The sequence below is a fragment of the Myotis davidii genome, unplaced genomic scaffold (genome assembly GCF_000327345.1).
Source record: "Myotis davidii unplaced genomic scaffold, ASM32734v1 scaffold271, whole genome shotgun sequence".
NCBI lineage: Eukaryota > Metazoa > Chordata > Mammalia > Chiroptera > Vespertilionidae > Myotis > Myotis davidii.
In genome coordinates this window covers 1,914,575-1,935,269 of record NW_006284839.1, presented here as the reverse complement: position 1 = coordinate 1,935,269, position 20,695 = coordinate 1,914,575, and the positions used below count along the sequence as shown (strand labels likewise).

The 20,695-nt window shown below is 37.3% G+C and overlaps 1 protein-coding gene and 1 pseudogene across 1 annotated transcript in view; one reads left to right on the top strand and one right to left on the bottom strand.

Annotated features, from left to right (window-relative positions):
- The window catches only part of BTAF1 (B-TFIID TATA-box binding protein associated factor 1), a 92,975-nt gene that overhangs the window by 18,922 nt on the left and 53,358 nt on the right, over nt 1-20,695 (top strand). The window contains 11 exon segments of the mRNA XM_006755114.2: nt 4,515-4,678; nt 6,748-6,772; nt 6,775-6,850; nt 9,833-9,962; nt 10,242-10,310; nt 11,135-11,224; nt 11,891-11,986; nt 12,083-12,259; nt 13,212-13,352; nt 14,153-14,277; nt 17,327-17,447. Of these exon segments, the coding sequence (XP_006755177.2) occupies nt 4,515-4,678; nt 6,748-6,772; nt 6,775-6,850; nt 9,833-9,962; nt 10,242-10,310; nt 11,135-11,224; nt 11,891-11,986; nt 12,083-12,259; nt 13,212-13,352; nt 14,153-14,277; nt 17,327-17,447 (1,214 nt within the window).
- On the bottom strand, nt 1,167-3,303 carry LOC102762866 (annotated as a pseudogene).

Below are 20,695 nucleotides of genomic sequence, written 5' to 3'. Positions count from 1 at the left end.
AAAACTGTGGTACATCTACACAATGGAATAGTACGCTGCGGTAAAAAAGAAGGAATTCTTACCATTCTAACAGCACGAATGGACCTGGAGGGCATTTTGCTAAGCGAAATAAGTCAGTCAGAGAAAGATAAATATCACATGATCTCACTCATTTGTGGAATATAATGAACAACATAAACTGATGAATAAAAACAGATCCAGAGACAGAGAAGCATCAATCAGACCTTCAAACCTCAGAGGGAAGGTAGGGGAGAATGGGGGTATAGGAGAGAGTTCAACCAAAGGACTTGTATGCATGCATATAAGCCTAACCAATGGACACAGACACCAGGGGTTGAGGGCATGAGTGAGGGGATAAGGACACGTATGTAATACTTTAATAAAGAGAAAAATTAAACTTCGTTCTTTTTTAGTATTGTTGTGGATTTTCTGAATCTTTTAATTTTCTATGTGAAATTTAGGATCAGTTTTTCAATCTTTGCAAAAAAGCTAACTAATAAAATAGGAATTGTGTTGATTCTGTATATCAGTTTTGGAATTATTACTGTCTTGACAGTGACCCATGAACACGGAATGTTCCTTAAGTTCTTTCACCAATATTTTATAGTTTTCAGAATATAAGTTGTAATTTTTGCTTTTGATGTTGTAAGTGGAATTTTAGAAAATATATTTTTTATTGATTTCTGAGAGGAAAAGAAAGGGAGAGAAAGAAACATCAATGATGAGAGTGAATAATTGACCAACTGCCCTATGCATGCCCCACACCGGGAATTGAGCCCTCAACCTGGGCATATGCCCTGACTGGGAATCGAATGGTGACTTCCTGGTTCATAGGTCGGAAGCTCAACCATGAAGCCATATCGGCTGGGCTAGAATTGTTTTCTTAATTTCATTTTTGAGTTGTTTGCTTCTTTCAATCTTCCCCCCCCCCTCTCTTTTCTTTATTTTTTTAAAAGTATATATATGTTTTAATCAGATTAGTTTCAGAACAACTAAAATAACAGAGAAAAAATTACTTTAGTTGTATTTATAGTCTACGATTTGCTCAAATACTGGTTTTCTTATAAACATTCTACAGGATGTTTTTTAAACAAATTTTTCACATTGTATCTTAGTGTCTATGACTTATGAAATTTTAGGGAAATAGTTCTGGGTGTTTTTATAGCTTAATTTGTACTACAGAGATGGCAGGTGGTCACATGGCAGTCCATGTGGGATTCTAACATGACATTTAGTGAGTTTTCTGACGTGGACCATCCCTTTGATGCTGAAGGTGTAATGCATCCGTTGAAAGAAGTGATTGTAGATTTGGATTGCTGTTTTCTGCATCTTCCAGTTTTTCTGTGTTATTTCTGAATTAATGTGGAATCGTGTAACTCTGGGATTCAATGCCAAAATGTTCCTTTGAGGCTTAGAAAAGTCTAGTTTTACTGGTGGATTTTTTCTTAATTCTGTCTCGATAATATTCATTACTTACATAATAGCCAAATCTAATAAATTCTGACCTCAATTGGTGCATGTGATTAGCACAGCTGTTAGACCTATTGCTTCTGCATCTGGAATTAGTCTTGGATTAGGTGCATCAGCCTGAAATACAAACATATGCCTTCTCCTATGAACAGGGCCCACTAAGACAGAGTCTACAACCTGACCATATTTTTCACTTTCTGCAGAACCCATATAGATAATTTTTCATTCCAAGTCTTCAGGCAGGTCCTTGATGCACTTGAAGGTGATCTTTTTTTATAGTTTCTGTTTCTCTATTGAGGTATCCTATATTTTCATTATTGTGATAGTATCTTCCTTTACATTGAGCATTGTTAAACTCGCAGCTTTAAAAATGTTGTCATTGCCCTGGTGGATGTGGCTCAGTTAGTGAGTGTCATCCCATACACTGAGAGGTAGAGGGTTTGATTTGAGTTCAGGCAGGGCACATACTCAGGTTGCAGGTTCGATCTCTGGTCGGGACACGTATAGGAGGCAACTGGTCAAAGTTTCTTTCTCACATTGATGCTTCCCTCTCTGTCCCTCCTTCCCTTTCTTTCTCTCCTTTTCTCCCTCCCTCTCTCTATCTCTCCCCACATTTCTCTCTCTAAAATCAATAAAAAGTGTCCTTGGTTGAGGAGGAAAAATCTTGCCTTCTAATTTCAACATCTGGGTTATCTCAGAGTTTGTCTTTTCTTTGGAGAATGGGTTACATTTTCTGATTCTTTGTATGTCAGTTAATTTTGGATTGTATCCTTCACACATGCTGGAATCTGTTATATTCTTCCAGAGTGTTTTGGTTGATTTGGCTTTTGTTGCTTGTTTGTTTTAGCATGCATTTAATTTGGTGAAACTCAAATTACAGATTCCAACAGCTAAAATTTCAGATCAAATTTTAGCTTTAACTGGACTGTGTGGAGTCTGCCCTGTGTGTACAAAGTTCAGAATTTAGCCAGAGATTTGGCTGAGTTTATACAGAATTTGCTGTTTCTTTCTGGCTCTCTACTTTCTGCATTTTCTCTATCTTCCAGTAGCTGTATTGACCCCTGACTCTTTTCTAGTTCTTCAAGCCAGAGAGACTGGTTTTTTTATCCAGCTTTTAGCTTCCCATACACCATGGACTGGGTTCACCCTCAGGTTAAAAACTGCAAAATTGGGAGACTCACCCAGTGCCATGCCCTTCTTCCAGCTATTGACAATTCTCTAAAGGTATATGCCTGCTTTTGTACTCTTTCCAGTCATTGTCTTCAGGTATTTGTTTTTTTCATATTTTGTCTAGAGTTTATAATCTGTGGAGAGTTAGTCCAATAAGAACTTATTAGAAGCAAATCATTATAGTTTTTAAAATGTTAAAAAAATTTCTAATTTTGTAGAGCCATATCTTGCAATTTAGCTATTTTTAAGCACAAAATTATATCCTATCTAATAAAAGGGTAATATGCAAATCAACCGAACTACAGAACGACTGGTCACTATGACACACATTGACCACCAGGGGCAGATGCTCAACATGGGAGCTACCCCCTGGTGGTCAGTATGCTCCCACAGGGGGAGTGCCGCTCAGCCAGAAGGTGGCTCACAGCTGGTGAGTACAGGGGTGGTGGTGGGAGCCTCTCCCACCTCTGCAGCAGCGATAAGGATGTCCGATTACTGACCCATGGGGAGTCGGCCTAAGCCGTCTATTGGACATAACCTGATGGCTCCTGGATTGTGAGAGGGTGCAGGTGGGCTGAGGGACAGGCGCCAGGCCTCTAGTTTTTAAAATAATACCTTTTGATCTGTTTTCCAGTGAATTATTACAGGTTTTACTTGGGACATTTAAAATCTGTCTACTTTTATGCCTTATCTTTGTTATTAGAGGTGTATCATCTCAGAATACATAAAAGCCTCACTTGGAATAAGCATGTATTTGTTGAGATCTTTTCTGTCAAATAAAACATAGATTTTTGTTTTGTTTCTTAGCTTGGTTAGATCTTTCAGAGAACGTACAAGGTATAGTTATACTAAAATAAGATTATATTTTTCCATAGGAATAGATCTCATTTTATATATACTCAATAATTGACAATAGGGCAATGGGGAAGTCTCAATGAAAAATATTTTCTAATGGTTAGTTAATGGAATTTATGACATTAAATTATCCACTATTAAAGACTGAGTATGGCTTGCTTATTGTCAGGAGGGGTGTTTTAATTTTAATTTTTTAAAATATATATATATATTTTTAATATATTTTATTGATTTTTTACAGAGAGGAAGGGAGAGAGATAGAGAGTTAGAAACATCGATCAGCTGCCTCTTGCACATCTCCCACTGGGGATGTGCCCGCAACCCAGGTACATGCCCTTGACCGGAATCGAACCTGGGACCCTTCAGTCCGCAGGCCGACGCTCTATCCACTGAGCCAAACCGGTTTTGGCTTTAAAATATATTTTTATTGATTCAGAAAGGAAGGAAGAGGGAGAGAAAGATTGAAACATCAATGATGACCATCATTGATCAGATGCCTCCTGCATGCCCCCTACTGGGAACCAAGCCCACAACCCATGCATGTACCCTTGGCCGGAATCGAACCCAGGACCCTTCATAACCCAGGCCGACACTCTATTCACTGAGCCAAAGCAGCCAGGGCAGGAGGGGTGTTTTAACAGTTAAAAATTTTTTTGTATTTTATTTTTTTAAGTTAGTTTTATTTGAGCTTCTCTTATATTTAAAATTTTTTTTTAAATATATTAATTTCAGAGAGGAAGGAAGAGGGAGAGAGATAGAAACATCAACGGTGAGAGAATCATTGATTGGCTGCCTCCTGCATGCCCCCTACTGGGGACCAAGCCTGCTACTCAGGCATGTACCCTTGACCAGAATCAAACCCGGGACCCTCAGTCCACAGGCTGATGATCTATCCACTGAGCCAAACCAGCTGGGCTTTTTTTGGGGGGTGGGGTGAGTATTTTAATAGAGTCTGATCTTCATGTATTAGAATACTTCTTAGCTGATTTGGAGGAAATGTATTTCTTTTCTGCTTAAAGGTGAAGTGGATCCTAAAGAGAGGATAGCACGCCAACGAAAACTATTACAGAAGAAACTTGGCCTTAATATGGGAGAAGCCATTGGAATGAGTACTGAAGAACTCTTTAATGATGAAGATTTAGATTATACCCCAACTTCAGCAACCTTTGTAAACAAACAACCTGTAGGTAAAACCTTTGTTTGATTTTAAACAATAATACAAAGGGCTTGTTTCATTTTGCTATGCAACTGCAATTTTTAAAAAATACTGTCCTTAATTCTGTTCATTGCTAATGTCTTTATAAATTGGGTTTCTGGTGACAGATTTTAAAGAGATACAAGTTCAACCTACCTTGTAGAGACTGGACTGTTAGATAAGAGCTGTGATGGACCTTTTGAAGCCTCTTATATTGAGAACTCCTAGTTGCACCAGTTGCTCTTTCGTTTGTTCTTTAGCAAAGGGGAAAATAAAGTAAATGTTTGAGAGAGTGGGATAATAAGGGCTATCATAGTCAGATATGAATCTAAAATCTTTAGAGCTGTGATTCATTTTTTAATTTGAGAAAGTAACAAACATGATAAAAAGGATTTAAACATTTAAAAAAGAATATACAATATGAAGTAAAATAAGTTTCTTTCCAATAATTGATAGATAGCCATGTCCCCATGCTACATAGGCAATCCTGTTGTAGTTATTTATGCATCCTTCTGAAATGTTCTGTGTGTAGACAAGTATGTGTGCCCTTTTAAGCCATGTTTACCTTTACTGACTTCATGTAACTGAAATATCAATATATACAGATTGATCACATTCTTTTGTAATAGCCTCAGGCTTTTTTGTTAGTGGCTTTACCATACTTCTGTTCTGTATTGCCCCTTTTCTCTCTGTTCTTCCAATTTCCAATAGATGCCTGTGCACTTCTTTTTTTAAATGCCCCAGACTCATTATAAGCTGTGGCTTTCTCCTCAGGAACATTAACATACAAGTGAAATACTACCTTTCAGGGGTTCAATACCCTTTCTTCTTGCCCTTGCAGTATTCTTTCAAGGTTCTGTGAGCCCTGTTAGGATTTCCTGCTTTGCAGTCATAAAACCACCTTCTCATTCCCTTGGCCTTGCCCTTTACTTGAGAATGGTCTATTTGCCTTTATAATAATTGTTCTCTTAACCATTAGAATTTGTCAACTTTATATTTTTAGGGTTAGGGGGTGTGTGATGATGAATTACTTTTGCAGACAAAGAACAATATTGCACATACTTGGAAGGGAAAAGGAAAAGATTATAAAGAGGCAGAAAATATAATGATAACCAATAAAGAGTGGAAAGAAATGAGGTAGAAAAAGGGGTAAATAAAAAAAAATAGAATTAAAGGAGAATAAAAATGTAGTACTGTGATCACAGTGTGGTAATTGAGCATGGTGTAAGAAAATGAATGGGCAGGCATATTAGAGAAAATGGTCAATATACAGAATAGTTGGACATGGGATGGGTAACAGCCAGTTTATGGTTTGAAAGATCCAAGTTTGGTTATAATGGACGTTTGGGAGGAGTTACTGCTGCATTAGCTCATTACTGCTCCATTGCCTTATATGTGCACCAATGGTCCCTGGATCAAGACTATAGCATGGGATCCATACCAGTGGCCTTAATTGGTTGTAGAATGGTAAATTTCATTTGAATCTTAATCAGTTAGTGGCAGAAAGGATCTTTAGGCTTGGGCTGAAAGCATTTCTAACTTCACAGTCTTTATAATGTCTCCCATGAATGGAGAAGAGATTCAAAAAACAGTAGGCAGTGAGTGCTTTAGAAGAAGAGTGCTTATTGGGGTAAGTTGACTGTAGGCTGCTGGACCAATCACTTCTGGCTATAATTTTTTAAATATTTTTCAGCAGATGATAATTATCAGTTTCTTGCATTGACTTTCTTTATTCTTATAATTTTTGATTGGTATTATGGTTATTTTGAAATCTTATGTCTTTTTTGTGGGTTAGGATCATACATTTGTGTCACATCCATGACATAAGAAAAATTAAGAAACATGAGCATCTGTTAGGATTTGGAAGAACAGGGAAAAAGGAAGAAGAGAGTGAAATTATGGTATAGCCATACAGTGGAATAGCATGAAGCTCTCAAAAAAGAATGTGGTCAATTTGTATATAGTGAAATTTATAGACATACTCCTCTTTTGAGGCTGAGACTATGGATATTTATTTTGACTTCTTTAGTTCAAACTCTGTTCTTTTATTCTTTTAGACTCTCCAGGCAGCTGAATTTTTCAAAAGAATAAAGCTAAAAGAATGGCCAAGTTATTTGCAAAACAGAGATCCAGGGATGCAGTGGAAACCAATGAGAAGAGGTAGAAATCTTTTTTTGCTATTCATTTAAAATAGTACTGCTATATAGCTTAAATCTGTGTCTGCTTGATCTCTAAAACATTTTGCTGACATTGTCTCTAGCTGTGGAGTACCATTTGGATTGTCTTGCTCAACTGTCAGAGAGTATTCACTATTATAGGGACTAGGACAACTTCCCAGAAAAATCTGCATGCAGATGTTTTCCTTACTAATTATGAACTCTGAACGAGGGCTGAAGGTCTTCCAAGGGGAGCACATTTCAGGCTGAGGCAACAGTATAAATGCCTTAGTCCTGGAGTATCGAAGAAATAGAAAGAAGGGCCGTATAGCTAGGATGAGTGGATGGAAATGAGAGTAGTAAAGAGTGAAGTCAGAAAGATGATGATGTAAGGCAGTGGTCGGCAAACTCATTAGTCAACAGAGCCAAATATCAACAGTACAACGATTGAAATTTCTTTTGAGAGCCAAATTTTTTAAACTTAAACTATATAGGTAGGTACATTGTTATTAACTTAATTAGGCTTGGGAAGAGCCACACTCAAGGGGCCAAAGAGCCGCATGTGGCTCGCGAGCCACAGTTTGCCGACCACGGGTTGTAAGGGCTACAAGTTAAGAAGAGTGCATTAGTAAAATGAGAACTATTATAGTATTACATTGCCTGTTTCTTAGGCTGGAGGCTAAACCAAATAACAGGTAATAATTATGTCTTGTTTACCTAACTTGTTGTAGGAAAGAACTCTATGGTTGAATTCATGATCCTCATGTTTTTGTTTTTTCTCTCATGTTCTTTAATGAGTCAATAAAAGTGGTATCTGTGCATGGGTTGGAGCAGCATTTCTCAAAGGGTGGTTTAAAACAACCCCCTTCAGAAGCCCTTGAGGGACTTGTTAAAATGCAGCCCCCATTCAGCTCTATTATATCAGAATTTTTAGTGGTATTCAAGAAGTGCTTGAGTAAATGATGAATTAAACACAAGAGCCTATAAAAATAAATGTTTGTTGCAGATGGCAACCTTTTGACATTTTCCCCATCTATATAAAGCTAAAAAATAAGTGCTTACAGTGTTTATTTAACCCCTAGAGTGCCAGGAGCGCGATCACACACCTCCTGTCTTTTGCCAAAAGTGCTGGTAGCGCTATTGCGCTCCTCCTGCAGTGTCACTATTAGATGCTAGTAGTTCACTCTTTATGTGGGGAAAAAAATTTAAAAACCTTAACTCAAACTGCCTTGGCAATTTTAGCATAGTTTCTAGGATATTGGTTGGCACCCAAAGGGTTAAAAGCTAGGCACAGTAAAGGAGAAATAATAAACATCTAGTTGGTATAAATTTTTATATGGGATTATTTTATTTTTTAAGTATAGAATCTTTATTGCTTGTAGTTAACAAGATTTTTTTAAGTTAACAGTTCATTAGGATTGTATGGTAACTAGTAATTGTTTTGACTGGCTTTTATTTATATAAGCACTTTTACCCAAATATTTGAATATTGGAAATATTAGATCTTATTTTTCAGATTTGTGATTCATTCATTCCACGAATACTTACTGAATATCTTCTATGTGCCAGATACTGTACTAGGCACTCAACATACAGTAGTGAATAAAATAGATAAAAGATTTCTGTTTTTTGGAGCTTACATTCTTGAGCAGGGGTCTGGCCTTGCCATGGCAACCACAGGTGGGACTCGAAATTCAATAAATCTAGGAACTTGTTTCATAGCAACATAAATTTATATTAAGTGAATTATATCATAACTATCTGAATAGCCTTTGGCCAAAAAAATAAGGTTCCCCACCCTTGTGCTAGAGGGAAAGATGTAAAATAAGATAAATAAATAAATCACATGTTAATAAGGATTAAGAAGGAAAAAAGTGAAATATTTTGGGGGAGAGAGTTTAAAATTTAAATAGACCGATCAAGGAGGGATTCACAGAGTTGACTTTTCGGGATCTGAAAGAATCCTCACTTCTTTCCACATAGAGGGAATAGCAAGGGCAAAATGCCTGGAAGTAGAAATGTGCCCAACTAATTCAAGGACTGTAAGGTGACCAATGTGGCTAGATTGGAGAGAATTAGAGTAAAAACAATAAGGAGTGAGATTAGAAAGGCTCAGATTTCATCCATCACCTTATAGAAAATATAGTTGGCCAAACAAATTACACTATTAAGATGGGGGCAGTATTTACAGAAAATGATGCTGTATATACCTTGATGGTGCTAATTTGTTCCTTTCCATTAATTCAGAATAATTTTACTTGTCTTCTCCTTTGTAATATTTTGCTATGAAGCCAGCCTCAATATTTTTGGTCCTTTAGTCATAAAATAACATTCCTCATATTTTTTGGAAACATTTTTATTGATCAGTTGTCTTATCTCTATGTTTTTCAAGAATTAATAAAATTATAGTGTGTCACTCAGTATATTTTCTCCTGAGTACAGAAGCCTAAAAAAGTTATGGTTGGCCAGATTTAGGTTGTTAGACCAAGGGAATTTGAGAGGAGCTGGTTCTAGAAAGGCAAAAAACAAAGACTTGTTAAATTTGAAAGTAAAAATTAATTGGCTATTTTATATTCATCAATAAGGATATATTTTTGCTCAAAAATTTTAAGTAGTTAATTTAAAAATTTTTTTTATTGACTTCAGAGAGGAAGGGAGAGGGAGAGAGAGATAGAAACTTCAATGACGACAGAGAATCACTGATCGGATGCCTTCTGCTTGCCCCCCATCGGGGATCGGACCTGCAACCCGGGCATGTACCCTGACTGGGAATCAAACTGTGACCTTCTCGTTCATAGGTCGATGCTCAACCACTGAGCCATACCGACTCAGTGGTTAAGTGGTTTATTTTTGTTATTTGATATATGAAATTATAAATAAATCATAAGAATGACAAAACATTTGTTCAAATGATGGGTTTTCTTACATTTATTGTGGTTCACATTATCCTTATTCACGTTTCAAACAGTGATTTTATTTTTTTTAGCAATGATAGCACTGACGGAGAACCAGAAGAAAAGAAACGAAAAATATCAAATGTTGTTATTAATCAGTCTGCAAATGATTCCAAAGTCTTGATTGATAATGTTCCAGACAGTTCTTCCTTAATTGAAGAGGTACTATTGAAATGCCCTAAAGTGTCCTTTGAAATTATTGATAATTTTTTCATACTAATATGTCAGTAGATAGTATTTAATAATCTGTCAAATGAAATAAATTATATTAAAAATCTTATTCCTTTACTTCATTAATAGCAATTTCAATTATTTAAACATGTTAAGACCTGACTATTAGTATTATACCGCTACATAAATACACTTTATTAAATTACTTAAATTATTAGCATAAAATAGACCTTTTGAATTAGTAGTAATATTGTGTGTGTTTTTATTTAGACAAATGAATGGCCTTTGGAAAGCTTTTGTGAAGAACTTTGCAATGACCTTTTTAATCCTTCCTGGGAGGTATGATCTCTTTCTGTTTTTTTTTTTAACCTATTTTATTTATTTATTTTTTTAGGTATTACTTTTTTAATTGAATTTATTGGGGTGACATTGGTTAATAAAATTATATAGGTTTCAGGTATACAGTTCTATAATACATAGTCATATATTGTATTGTGTATTCATCACCCCAAGTCAAGTGTTTATTTAGGTTCTTTGCCCATTTTATATTGGATTAGTTTTTTTTTCTTTTTGGTGTTGAGCTTTTTTCAGCTCTTTATACATTTTACCCTCTTACCATACTGTTGTCTGTGTCTCAGAGTTGCTTAATCCCTCAACTTGTCCTGGCCAGTTTTGCTCAGTGGGTAGAGCATTGGCCTGCGGAATGAAGGGTCTTGGGCTTGATTCCAGTCAAGGGCACGTACCTCAGTTGCAGGCTTGATCCCGGCCCCGGTTGGGGTTTGTGCTGGAGGCAATCTATTGATACGTTTCTCTGACATCGATGTTTCTCTCTGTGTTGCTCCCCCTCCCTTTCACTCTCTAAAAATCAATGGAAAAATATCCTCGGGTGAGTATTAACAAACAAAGTGGATTACATATACCTCGGGAGGATATTAGAATAGCTATTATCTTAGCTTGATTTAAAAAACATTTTATATAACCAAGATTATAACATTTATATATGTATTTCTCCTTGAATAGTAGAAGAAAAAAACATTCTTGTGAAATGTCACTTAGTTTATTCTAATTTCTTAAAAATCTAATATTCCCTTTCCAAATTAAAGAAGTTAAACTTGGTTTCTTAAGCATTTAATCTCTGGCATTTGCTTTCTGGTTATTTCTAGGTTCGACATGGTGCAGGCACTGGACTTAGGGAAATACTTAAAGCTCATGGGAAAAGTGGTGGTAAAATGGGAGACAGTACTTTAGAAGAGGTAAGTCTAGTAAAGAAACATTTATTATCGAGTTTTAGTAGTTGACTATTCTTCCAAGTTAGAGAAGTAACAGAGCATGTACCATAAGGTAAAAATGAAAGGTAAATAATAAGAAATATGGAAAGGTGATTTTGGGGGGAAGAGTAAAAGTAAAAAGCTTAGGATGAAGTTTATTTATAGACAGGAAGAAGAAGTTCACAGGAAAGATGTTCAGAAACATTGAGTGGAAAAAATATGTAGAAGCAATATTTGAGCAGGACATAATGGATTAGAAAGTAGAGTAAAATGAATAAGAGGATAGTTCAGAGGCCAGTGAGCAATATGATTGGTGTAGCATGGAGACACTGGTAATAGGATAGATAGTAAGTAAATGATAGATACAGTTGATATTGGAGCAGCCTTAAGTAGTTTCTTCATTTCTCTTGGAGTGCAAATAGTGTAATAGAATTCATGAATTTTAAAGGTTTTGGTATAGTATATCTGAATCTAATAAGAGGATGTGGTTAATATTAAAGATAGCAATTGGAACTCTAATATATTTTGGCTATTATTCCTACAGCTAAAATAATCCATTCCAATATTTTAGTTTTTTGTTTTGGACCTAATATTTCCCCAATCCTCAATACAAAGTGTGATCTTTGTTACTAAAAAATGATTGTTTAACAGATGATTCAGCAGCATCAAGAGTGGTTGGAAGACTTGGTTATTAGACTCCTTTGTGTTTTTGCATTAGACAGATTTGGAGACTTTGTTTCTGATGAAGTAAGTATTACCTAAGGGAGACTTTGCCCAATTAAATTTCAAATTCAGCAAAATAAGGCTTTTGAAATATGAGTTTTCTTCCTTTCTCATTTGTAGGTTGTGGCACCAGTTCGTGAAACTTGTGCTCAAACATTAGGTGTGGTGTTAAAACACATGAATGAAACAGGAGTTCATAAGACTGTGGATGTACTGCTTAAGTTACTTACGCAAGAACAATGGGAAGTTAGACATGGTGGTCTGCTAGGAATAAAATATGCTTTGGCAGTTCGTCAGGTAAACATTCAGTTTTTGAAGCATATATGGGAGAGTTTTTCCCCTCAGTTTCTTTTCATTAATTATACGAAATGGCCCTAGATTCTTAGTGTTACCCCAAATGTAAACAAGCTATTCTTAGGTAAGTCAGTCCTTCAAGATTTGCTTTTTTGAGATAGTATCATAGAGAGAGGTACAAATAACAATTCAAGTACAAATCAAAAGATGATGAATTAGGTTTAGAAACCTGTTATTGTTTCATAGCAAGACCAGTTCTAGATGAGATTCCATTGTATGTGATCACAGGAATGGCCTCTGAAGGCTGGCTCTATGAGGAACTTGAAAAAAGAGTAGATTGGAATAAAGAGAAGTAGGAAGGGGTTACTTTTCTTTCCCTCTTCTCATACCCTTTTTGGCTATCAGTAGGGTTGAATGAGAAATAGGCATTAAGGTTCTAATAGCAGGGTTATCTATGTATCTGTGGTCACATGGAATTCATAGTCTTACCTTGAGAACATGTTCTGATGTTTTAAATCACACTGAATAATAATAAAGTACTTGATATTGTAGTCTTCTGTAAATAGGATTAGCTATATAGGCTTCTATTGATATTATTTTTCTTTTCTGTTTGTGATTCCTTTTTTAAAAAAATATATTTTATTGATTTTTTACAGAGAGGAAGGGAGAGGGAGAGAGTTAGAAACATTGATGAGAGACAAACATCGATCAGCTGCCTCCTGCATACTCCCCACTGGGGATGTGCCCGCAACCAAGGTACATGCCCTTGACTGGAATCGAACCTGGGATCCTTCAGTCCGCAGGCTTACGCTCTATCCACTGAGCCAAACTGGTTAGGGCCGTGATTCCTTTTTAATAAATAAAGATTTGGATTTATGGCAAGTTTAATAAAAAATGTTGAAGCACAATATTTGTACTACAGAAAGTTAATTTATTTTGATGTACTGTTTTACAGGATGTAATTAATACTTTATTGCCTAAAGTTTTAACTAAAATAATTGAAGGACTCCAGGACCTTGATGATGATGTCAGAGCTGTTGCTGCAGCATCATTAGTACCTGTGGTAGAAAGCCTTGTGTATCTTCAGACACAAAAGGTAAATTTAATTTTTTTTCAATATTCTTCCTGTATAGCTTATTTACATTTGGGGTATAAAGTATTAGGAAAAACATTGACTACTTTTTTTCCCTTACGCTTCATTTTTCTTATGACAGTCCTCTGGTTTATACAATTCAATTATACATTATCCTTAGGAAGAGTGAATTGTGACTATTAACCTTCTTCCCATTCACATACACATACTATGCAGGGAACTTCTTGAGAAAAATGCAAACATTTCTTCTTTAATTTACTCTTGGTTTTCAGACATACGAGATTGTTTTGATTTTGGTTTTTGGCTTTTGGTTTTTTAATCTGGTCTCATTTTTTGAAGTGACTCTCTCAAGGTCTCTGTTTCCCTTGTATTATCAAAACCAGAACACATGTATTTGGAAGTGCAGCAAGCAGTATTTTACAAATGAAATTTGTCGTTAGTACAGTTTTAAATAAAATTACAAAGAAGGTCATGTCTCTATGTCAACACTGTTGTTTTCACAGTTTAGTTTTTTTACATAAAGTAACGGCTATTTTATTTCCTGAATTCTCCCTCCCATTGTGAATCCGGTTAGGAAGAGAAGTTTCAAAATAGATGTGAGTGGCATTAAAAACGGGTAGGGAATTGTTAAAGGTAAATAATATCTCCTTTTTAACTTGGCTCAAAACTGACTCTATTCAAGATCATTGGGATTGTATATGTTATTGAATTAGTAGTGACTCCTGGGATACAAACAACCTGGCATGGCTTGTGAATATATTGTGTAAAATTAGTAACTGTTTCCTTGATAACTGATCTTATAGGTACCCTTCATTATAAATACATTATGGGATGCTCTTCTGGAACTAGATGATCTAACAGCTTCAACCAATAGTATTATGACTCTTCTTTCATCCCTGTTAACTTACCCTCAGGTCCAACAATGCAGGTAATTATTTCTATTTAGTGGAATAAAGTAAAAAGTATTTACATAAATTTCTAATACTTAAGCCTAAAAATATAATAGTCTAGCTTTTAGGAACAGTACTGAAGTTGGTGATGCCCAAAACTACAATTTTCAGGAAGCCTCCACCCGCGCCCCCCATCCCCCCAGCACATTTGGGACTGGAGCTTAAAAAGGTCATATTCTTTTATGCTTGGGTTACTTTGGTTATAGAAGTCTTCATCTTATTCATCTTATAATAGTTGACTTCAGAAATATAATTATTGCATTTTATTTTCACCTCTAGACCCAAAATGTAGATTTTTTCCCTAATTTAATGATATTTAGTTAGCAGAATTATCATTGAACACCAGCATTGCATTTTCCAAAATTTGCTTCTCTAGGCACTTTCCCTTGTAATGTTTACTTTAACTCTTGTTCTTGACTTCAAGAATTACCAGGAAGAAGATACATAGTAATCTATATATATAACACCCTAAGTGACCAGTCAATTGTTCGACCAATCGACCGTCTGACTGGTCACTATGATACACACTGAGCACCAGGGGACAGACACTCAGCGCAGGAGCTGTCCCCCTTTGGTCAGTGTGCTTCCACAGCAGGAGCGACGCTCAGCGAGCTTACCAAGTGGCAGTTAGTGCAGCGGGAACGGGATGAGCAGGAGTGGTGCGGCACTTGGCCTGGGCTCGGGTACCTCCCTGGCCGCCTGCCGCTTTGCTGGCAGACCGACATTCCCCAAGGGGTCCTGGATTGTGAGAGGGCGTAGGCCAGATTGAGGGACCCCACCCATGCACAAATATAATGTCCAAAGGCAGAGAGATTGAGTGAAGCCAAAGAACAAAAGAATTTAGTGTCATGTACTTTCCTATCCTGATATTTGAAATGAAGCTCAGCTAATTAATGTTTTCCCTGCTTTTTAGACTGGCTCTTGAATGTTATTGTTTCTATTAATAGTATCCTTGAAGATAAAAAGTAAAAATTTTTATGCAACTTTAAAAAAATCACAGATGAGACCTGGCCAGTTTGGCTCAGTGGATAGAGCATCAGCCTGCGGACTGAAGGGTCCTGGGTTCAGTTCTGGCCAAGGGCACATGACCGGGTCGTGGGCTCGATCTCCCCCAGTTGGGGACGTGCAGGAGGCAGCCAATTAATGATTCTCGCCATTGATGCTTCTATCTCTCTAGCTCTCTCCCTTCCTCTCTGAAATCAATAAAAATATATTTAAAAAAAATCTCAGATGAGAAAATTAATTGCTGTTCTTAGCCTAGTGAGGGTGTTCAGTGACTATTCATATGATTATGATCATAAATGATTTTTGACTCTGAATGACTATTTCCAAGAAATAATCATAGATACATGAAAATGTGTAGAGAATATTTCAAATAGTGCCGACCAACTGGTAATACTTCAATGTTAAATTTAGGTTAGCAGGATAGCCCACAGATTGGAAGAGCTAAATAAGTACCTGTACAAGTAAATGAATAGAAAAATTGAGGTGATAGTGCATATATTTCAGATGCTTTCATTAGCAATAAAAGCTATAGGGAGTAAATGAGTTAATCTGTGTGAAAGCTCTTCTCAAGCTGCAAAATGCAAGAGCTTTTAATTACCTTAGTTAGGAATTGGCAACCTTTTTGTGAAGTCAAAATTGGCTTTGCAGGCCATTCGATCTCTCAAAATTACTCAACTCTTCAGATAATGATATTTTTGGCCTTGTGGGCCATGTGATCTCTGTCAGAACTACTCAATTCTGCTAATGTAACACAAAAGCAGCCATAGACAATACATGAAAGAGTAAATATGTCGGTTTCCAATAAAACTTTTATTTTAAAACCAGGTAGAGTGTATTTAGTCTGTGGGCCTTAGATTTATTGACATCTGTTCTAAATAAAGGACTTAGGACTTTAAAAAAAATCACCAACTAGATAGTGTTAGGAAAGCAACATAATGTAAGAAAATGAAAAAATGTAGTGAAAGTTCTGTTGCCACAATGTGAAATAATGTACTTTTAAATATTCTTTTTTCAAAATTGCTTTATTGGAACATTTGTTCATATATTGTGCTATTCAGCAGATACTTTCTAGTTTATGTCAGAAGAAATGCAGCATGTCATTTGGAGCATGAGGAGTTACACTATTAACAAGACGTTACTATGCTTTTACATATTTTGAGTCTGTGTTGCATGTGTACTAAATGTGTAAATTAATGTAAGAAGTCATTTTTTTATACAAACCTTCAAGTATTGAAATATTAAAAGATAGGCCACCTGAGAGGAACTACAAAACAGATAAATAGTTACACTGACATATTCTTTTTTTATTCATGCTTTTTTCTACAGAGGTATGTATTCTAAATGTTATTTACAAATCATTTCCTCATTCCAGGTAACTTTTATAAATCACTCATGGTTGTGACAGGAATCTTATGGCTCAAGTTGTCAGCCTAGATGTGGCTTTGCTTGCTTTCCTATTTACAATCTAACCTGTAAGAAGGAAGATATTTGAGTTTTCTTAACTTAGTAATGCTAAATCAGGATACATTTCAAAGCTACTACCATACCACCTTTTGCTCATTTGACATGTGGCAGAGATGGCCCCAGAGTGGATGTAAATGATATGTATGTTATGGTTGCCCACAGGAGAGGAGTAAGGATTAGCAATCCTGATTTTGTGTAGGCTACTACCAGCTAAGATACATGCCCCCCCCTTTTTTTTGAGTAAGAACAGATTGAGAATAAAAGCATTATATTGGAAAGTTCTAATTTGATAAAGGTAATTTATGACATTAGCACCATAGAAGAACCTAGTGTTAATATTTCTGTTCTTCTTTATGACTATTTGCTTTGGCTATACTGGTGCTGTAATAACAGTTTTGATTGAAGATATTAAATGAAGGTTCATATGAAAATTGTATTATATTTTTAGAATTTACTCCTCTAAAAAGATAACAGGTCCACAAGGAAATTATATTTAGGTAATGTATCAATGGAGTTTCAACTGAGAATAATTAGATTAACTTGTGTCTTCTTTATTAGTATTCAGCAGTCACTCACAGTTTTAGTTCCACGTGTCTGGCCATTTTTGCATCACACTATATCATCAGTTCGAAGAGCAGCATTGGAAACTCTGTTTACGTTATTATCAACACAGGACCAGGTAAGAAGGAATAACTATGTATAGCAATCTTGAAATTTATGTAAATTAATTTTTTAAAGTAAATTGGATCATCAGGTTACTGTTACTACATATCCAAGGATCAGGAGAATGCTGGGCCTAGTAGAAATAGTATGGTGACCATACAGACACAAAAGGATATAATCACGATGAAGGCAGGAATGTTTTAATAGTAATATTTTCATCTAGGCTGTATTACTAGCACTTGTTTAACACATAGAAGGCCCTCAGTAAATATTATGAAAGATTGAATAGTCCCTTCCTGTCAAAGACCTTTATTCTGTCTTTGCTGATGAATTTGATGGTTGGCAGAACTCATCTCAGATTAGGTTACATTTGAAGCTCTGTAGTACTTCTAAAGATTAACAATGAAATTGCTAGGCACTTGCTTCTTCTTAAGGATAACTCAATTTTAAGAGCATGATATTTCCAAGGATAGAATACTTCAGAAGTCACACACTGAAATGTGTATAGCAATCATTCAGGTAATATTCACATTCCTATTTTTTTAAATAAGCCTATGGGTCAAACAAAATACTAGAATTTAGAAAACTATCATAAGGATTCCATTCATCTTTCATGTTCTTATTTATAGGTACTACCGTTTGAGCCAGTGACCTTTAAAAAGCATTCATTGATTTTTTTTTAGACAATAGATTATAGTACAGATAAATGTCTCCTTTGTGTTCACTAACCATGCATTTCTATGTGAATTAGGGATATTCCATATAGACTTGCTTTAATCTACAGCATGCTACTGTGTTGCACTTCTATGAATCAGCATCTTTAAATTTTGTTTTGCATTATCTTTTTTATTTTGTCTACTCAGACTCTTCTGAGGAGAAACTATCAGGTCTGTTTTGTAATCCTCAGTTGATCAGGCATGGGTTGATATGACAAAACTGGCATGGGTTATTCTGAGTTTTTACTTTATTTTTGTTTTAGTTTTTATCTAAATGTTTTTGATGTATGAACTGTAGTCTTAAATTCACTTGGATAGGCCTCTTAAAGTTACCAAATTTCTTGCCTTCATGTTGTTCTTTTTTTAAAAATAAATCCATAGGGCTTAAAAAATACACACACACACACACACACACACACACACACACACACACTGGGGGCCCAGTGCACAAATTTGTGCACCCTGAAAGGAACTGGGCTGCGAGGCTGCGGTAGGCACAGGGGCGGGTCTTGGCCCATCCTAGCCCTCGCCTGGCCCCTCCCATTGTGGCCCCCAGTTTCGTCTCTTGGCAGCCCTGCTCCCACTGCCGCCGCTGACAGCACAGAGTGTTTGGGGCCGGTGCAAGCAGCAGGTGCGAGTGGGGCCAGCGCCATCAGCAGGTACGAGTGGTGGCTGCTGCCCTGATAGCCCCTCAGGAGCAGGGGGAGGTGGAGAAGCACTCAGGGGCAGTCAGGGCCGGCAGCCACCACTTGCACCCACTGATGGCACCGAGTGATTGAGACTGGCGTCAGGTACCGGCAGCAGGAGCGAGCAGTGCGAGTGCTGGGTGAGACCGCCATGCTCAGGAGCAAAGAATTTTCAGTAACCATCAGAGGCTCGCTCCGATGACAACGACCGGCGCCCTGCCTTGGTCTGGCGCCTCCATTCACCTGCTCTACCATCCTGCCGTGGCCAATGCCCGTCATGTTCCGCACACATCCCCCCCGCCCCCGGTGGTCAGCGCATGTCATAGCAACTGGTTGTTCAGTTGTTCCACCATTTGGTCTATTTGCATGTTAGCCTTTTATTATATAGGACTAGATGCCTGTTGCACGAAGAGAATCGTGCAATAGGCCTTCCCTTCCCTTGGCTGCTGGCACCAGTTTTCCTCTGGCACCTGGGACCCAGGCCTTCACTCTGGCTGGGCTCCTGCCAGAGCCTCCCCCGCCCCAGCCATCAGGCCTCGCGGCTCCGCCCATCCCAGGGCTGTGAGGCCTTGCAGCTCTGCCGATGGAGCCTACCTATGCAAATTAACCGCCATCTTTGTTGGCAGTTAATTTGCATATCACTCTGATTAGCCAATGGGAAGCGTATCAGTTAATTACCTTATTTGTCTTTTTTTTTTAAGTTAAGGTATTACAAATGTGTTCTCATCCCCCCCATTAATCCCCCACCCCCCCCCCCCCCCACCTTACTTGTCTTTTATTAGATTAGGTTTTTATTGATTTCAGAGAGGAAGGGAGAGGGAGAGAGATAGAAACATCAATGATGAGAGAGAATCATTGATGGGCTGCCTCCCGCATGCCGGGATCGATGTGGAATTGAACTGAGACCTGGTACATAGGTCAGTGCTCAACCATTGAGCCACACCAGCTGGGCCATAGTTTGCATTAAAGTTAACTCTTCGTATTATAAATTCTATGGTTGAGAAGTGTACAGTGGTAGATATAAATGATTATAATATCATATAGAATAGTTCAGTGCCCTGAAAAATGCCTTTCATGTTTCCCTGGAGCCTTTTGAGCTGTTGTCCCAGTGCTGGAACTCTGAAGGACTGTGTCCAAGTAAGTCTGTCCACAGGCCCTTTAAGAGGAGTGCCTGGGATTCCAGCAACCTTCTGTCTCAGCCACAGTTCTCATCGGTTTTTACAGCCAGAAATTATGGAGACTTCTCTTCCTGGCACTGGAACCCTGACCACTTTCTCCTCAGGGGACCCCCGCAGTTGAGATAACACTCCAAGATATTTATACACCACACATAGATATGGGACCAGCCTGTGTGGTCTCTATCCTTCCTACCAGTCTCGATGTAGCTTCTTTATATTCTTAGTAGTAGGACTACTGTTTGGCTAGATTTCAGGTGGCTCTGAATGATGTTTGTTCTATAGTTTAGTTGTAATTTTGATCTTTCAGTTCTTAATTTACGTGGAGACCAAATGAATTGTCTATTGAATTGCTTTCCCACTCCTGAATATGAAATCATCTTAAGTACAAAGTGAAAAAATTAACCTCATTTCTAAATTACTAGTAACTTTATTCAGGCTTTAATGTCTAACTTTTCAACCTACCGTATTTGCCGGCGTATAAGACGATTTTTTGGCCCTGAAAAATATGCCTCCAAGTGGGGGGTCGTCTTATACGCCAGGTACACTTCAGATAGACTGCCCATAGTGCTTGCCCCGTGCCATAGTGGCCTCCTGATGCCCGCCCACTTCATTCCACATACCATTGAGGCATCAGCAGCGCTGCTGGGTGTATGCTCGGCTGTTATGCGATTTTGCTGTTATGCG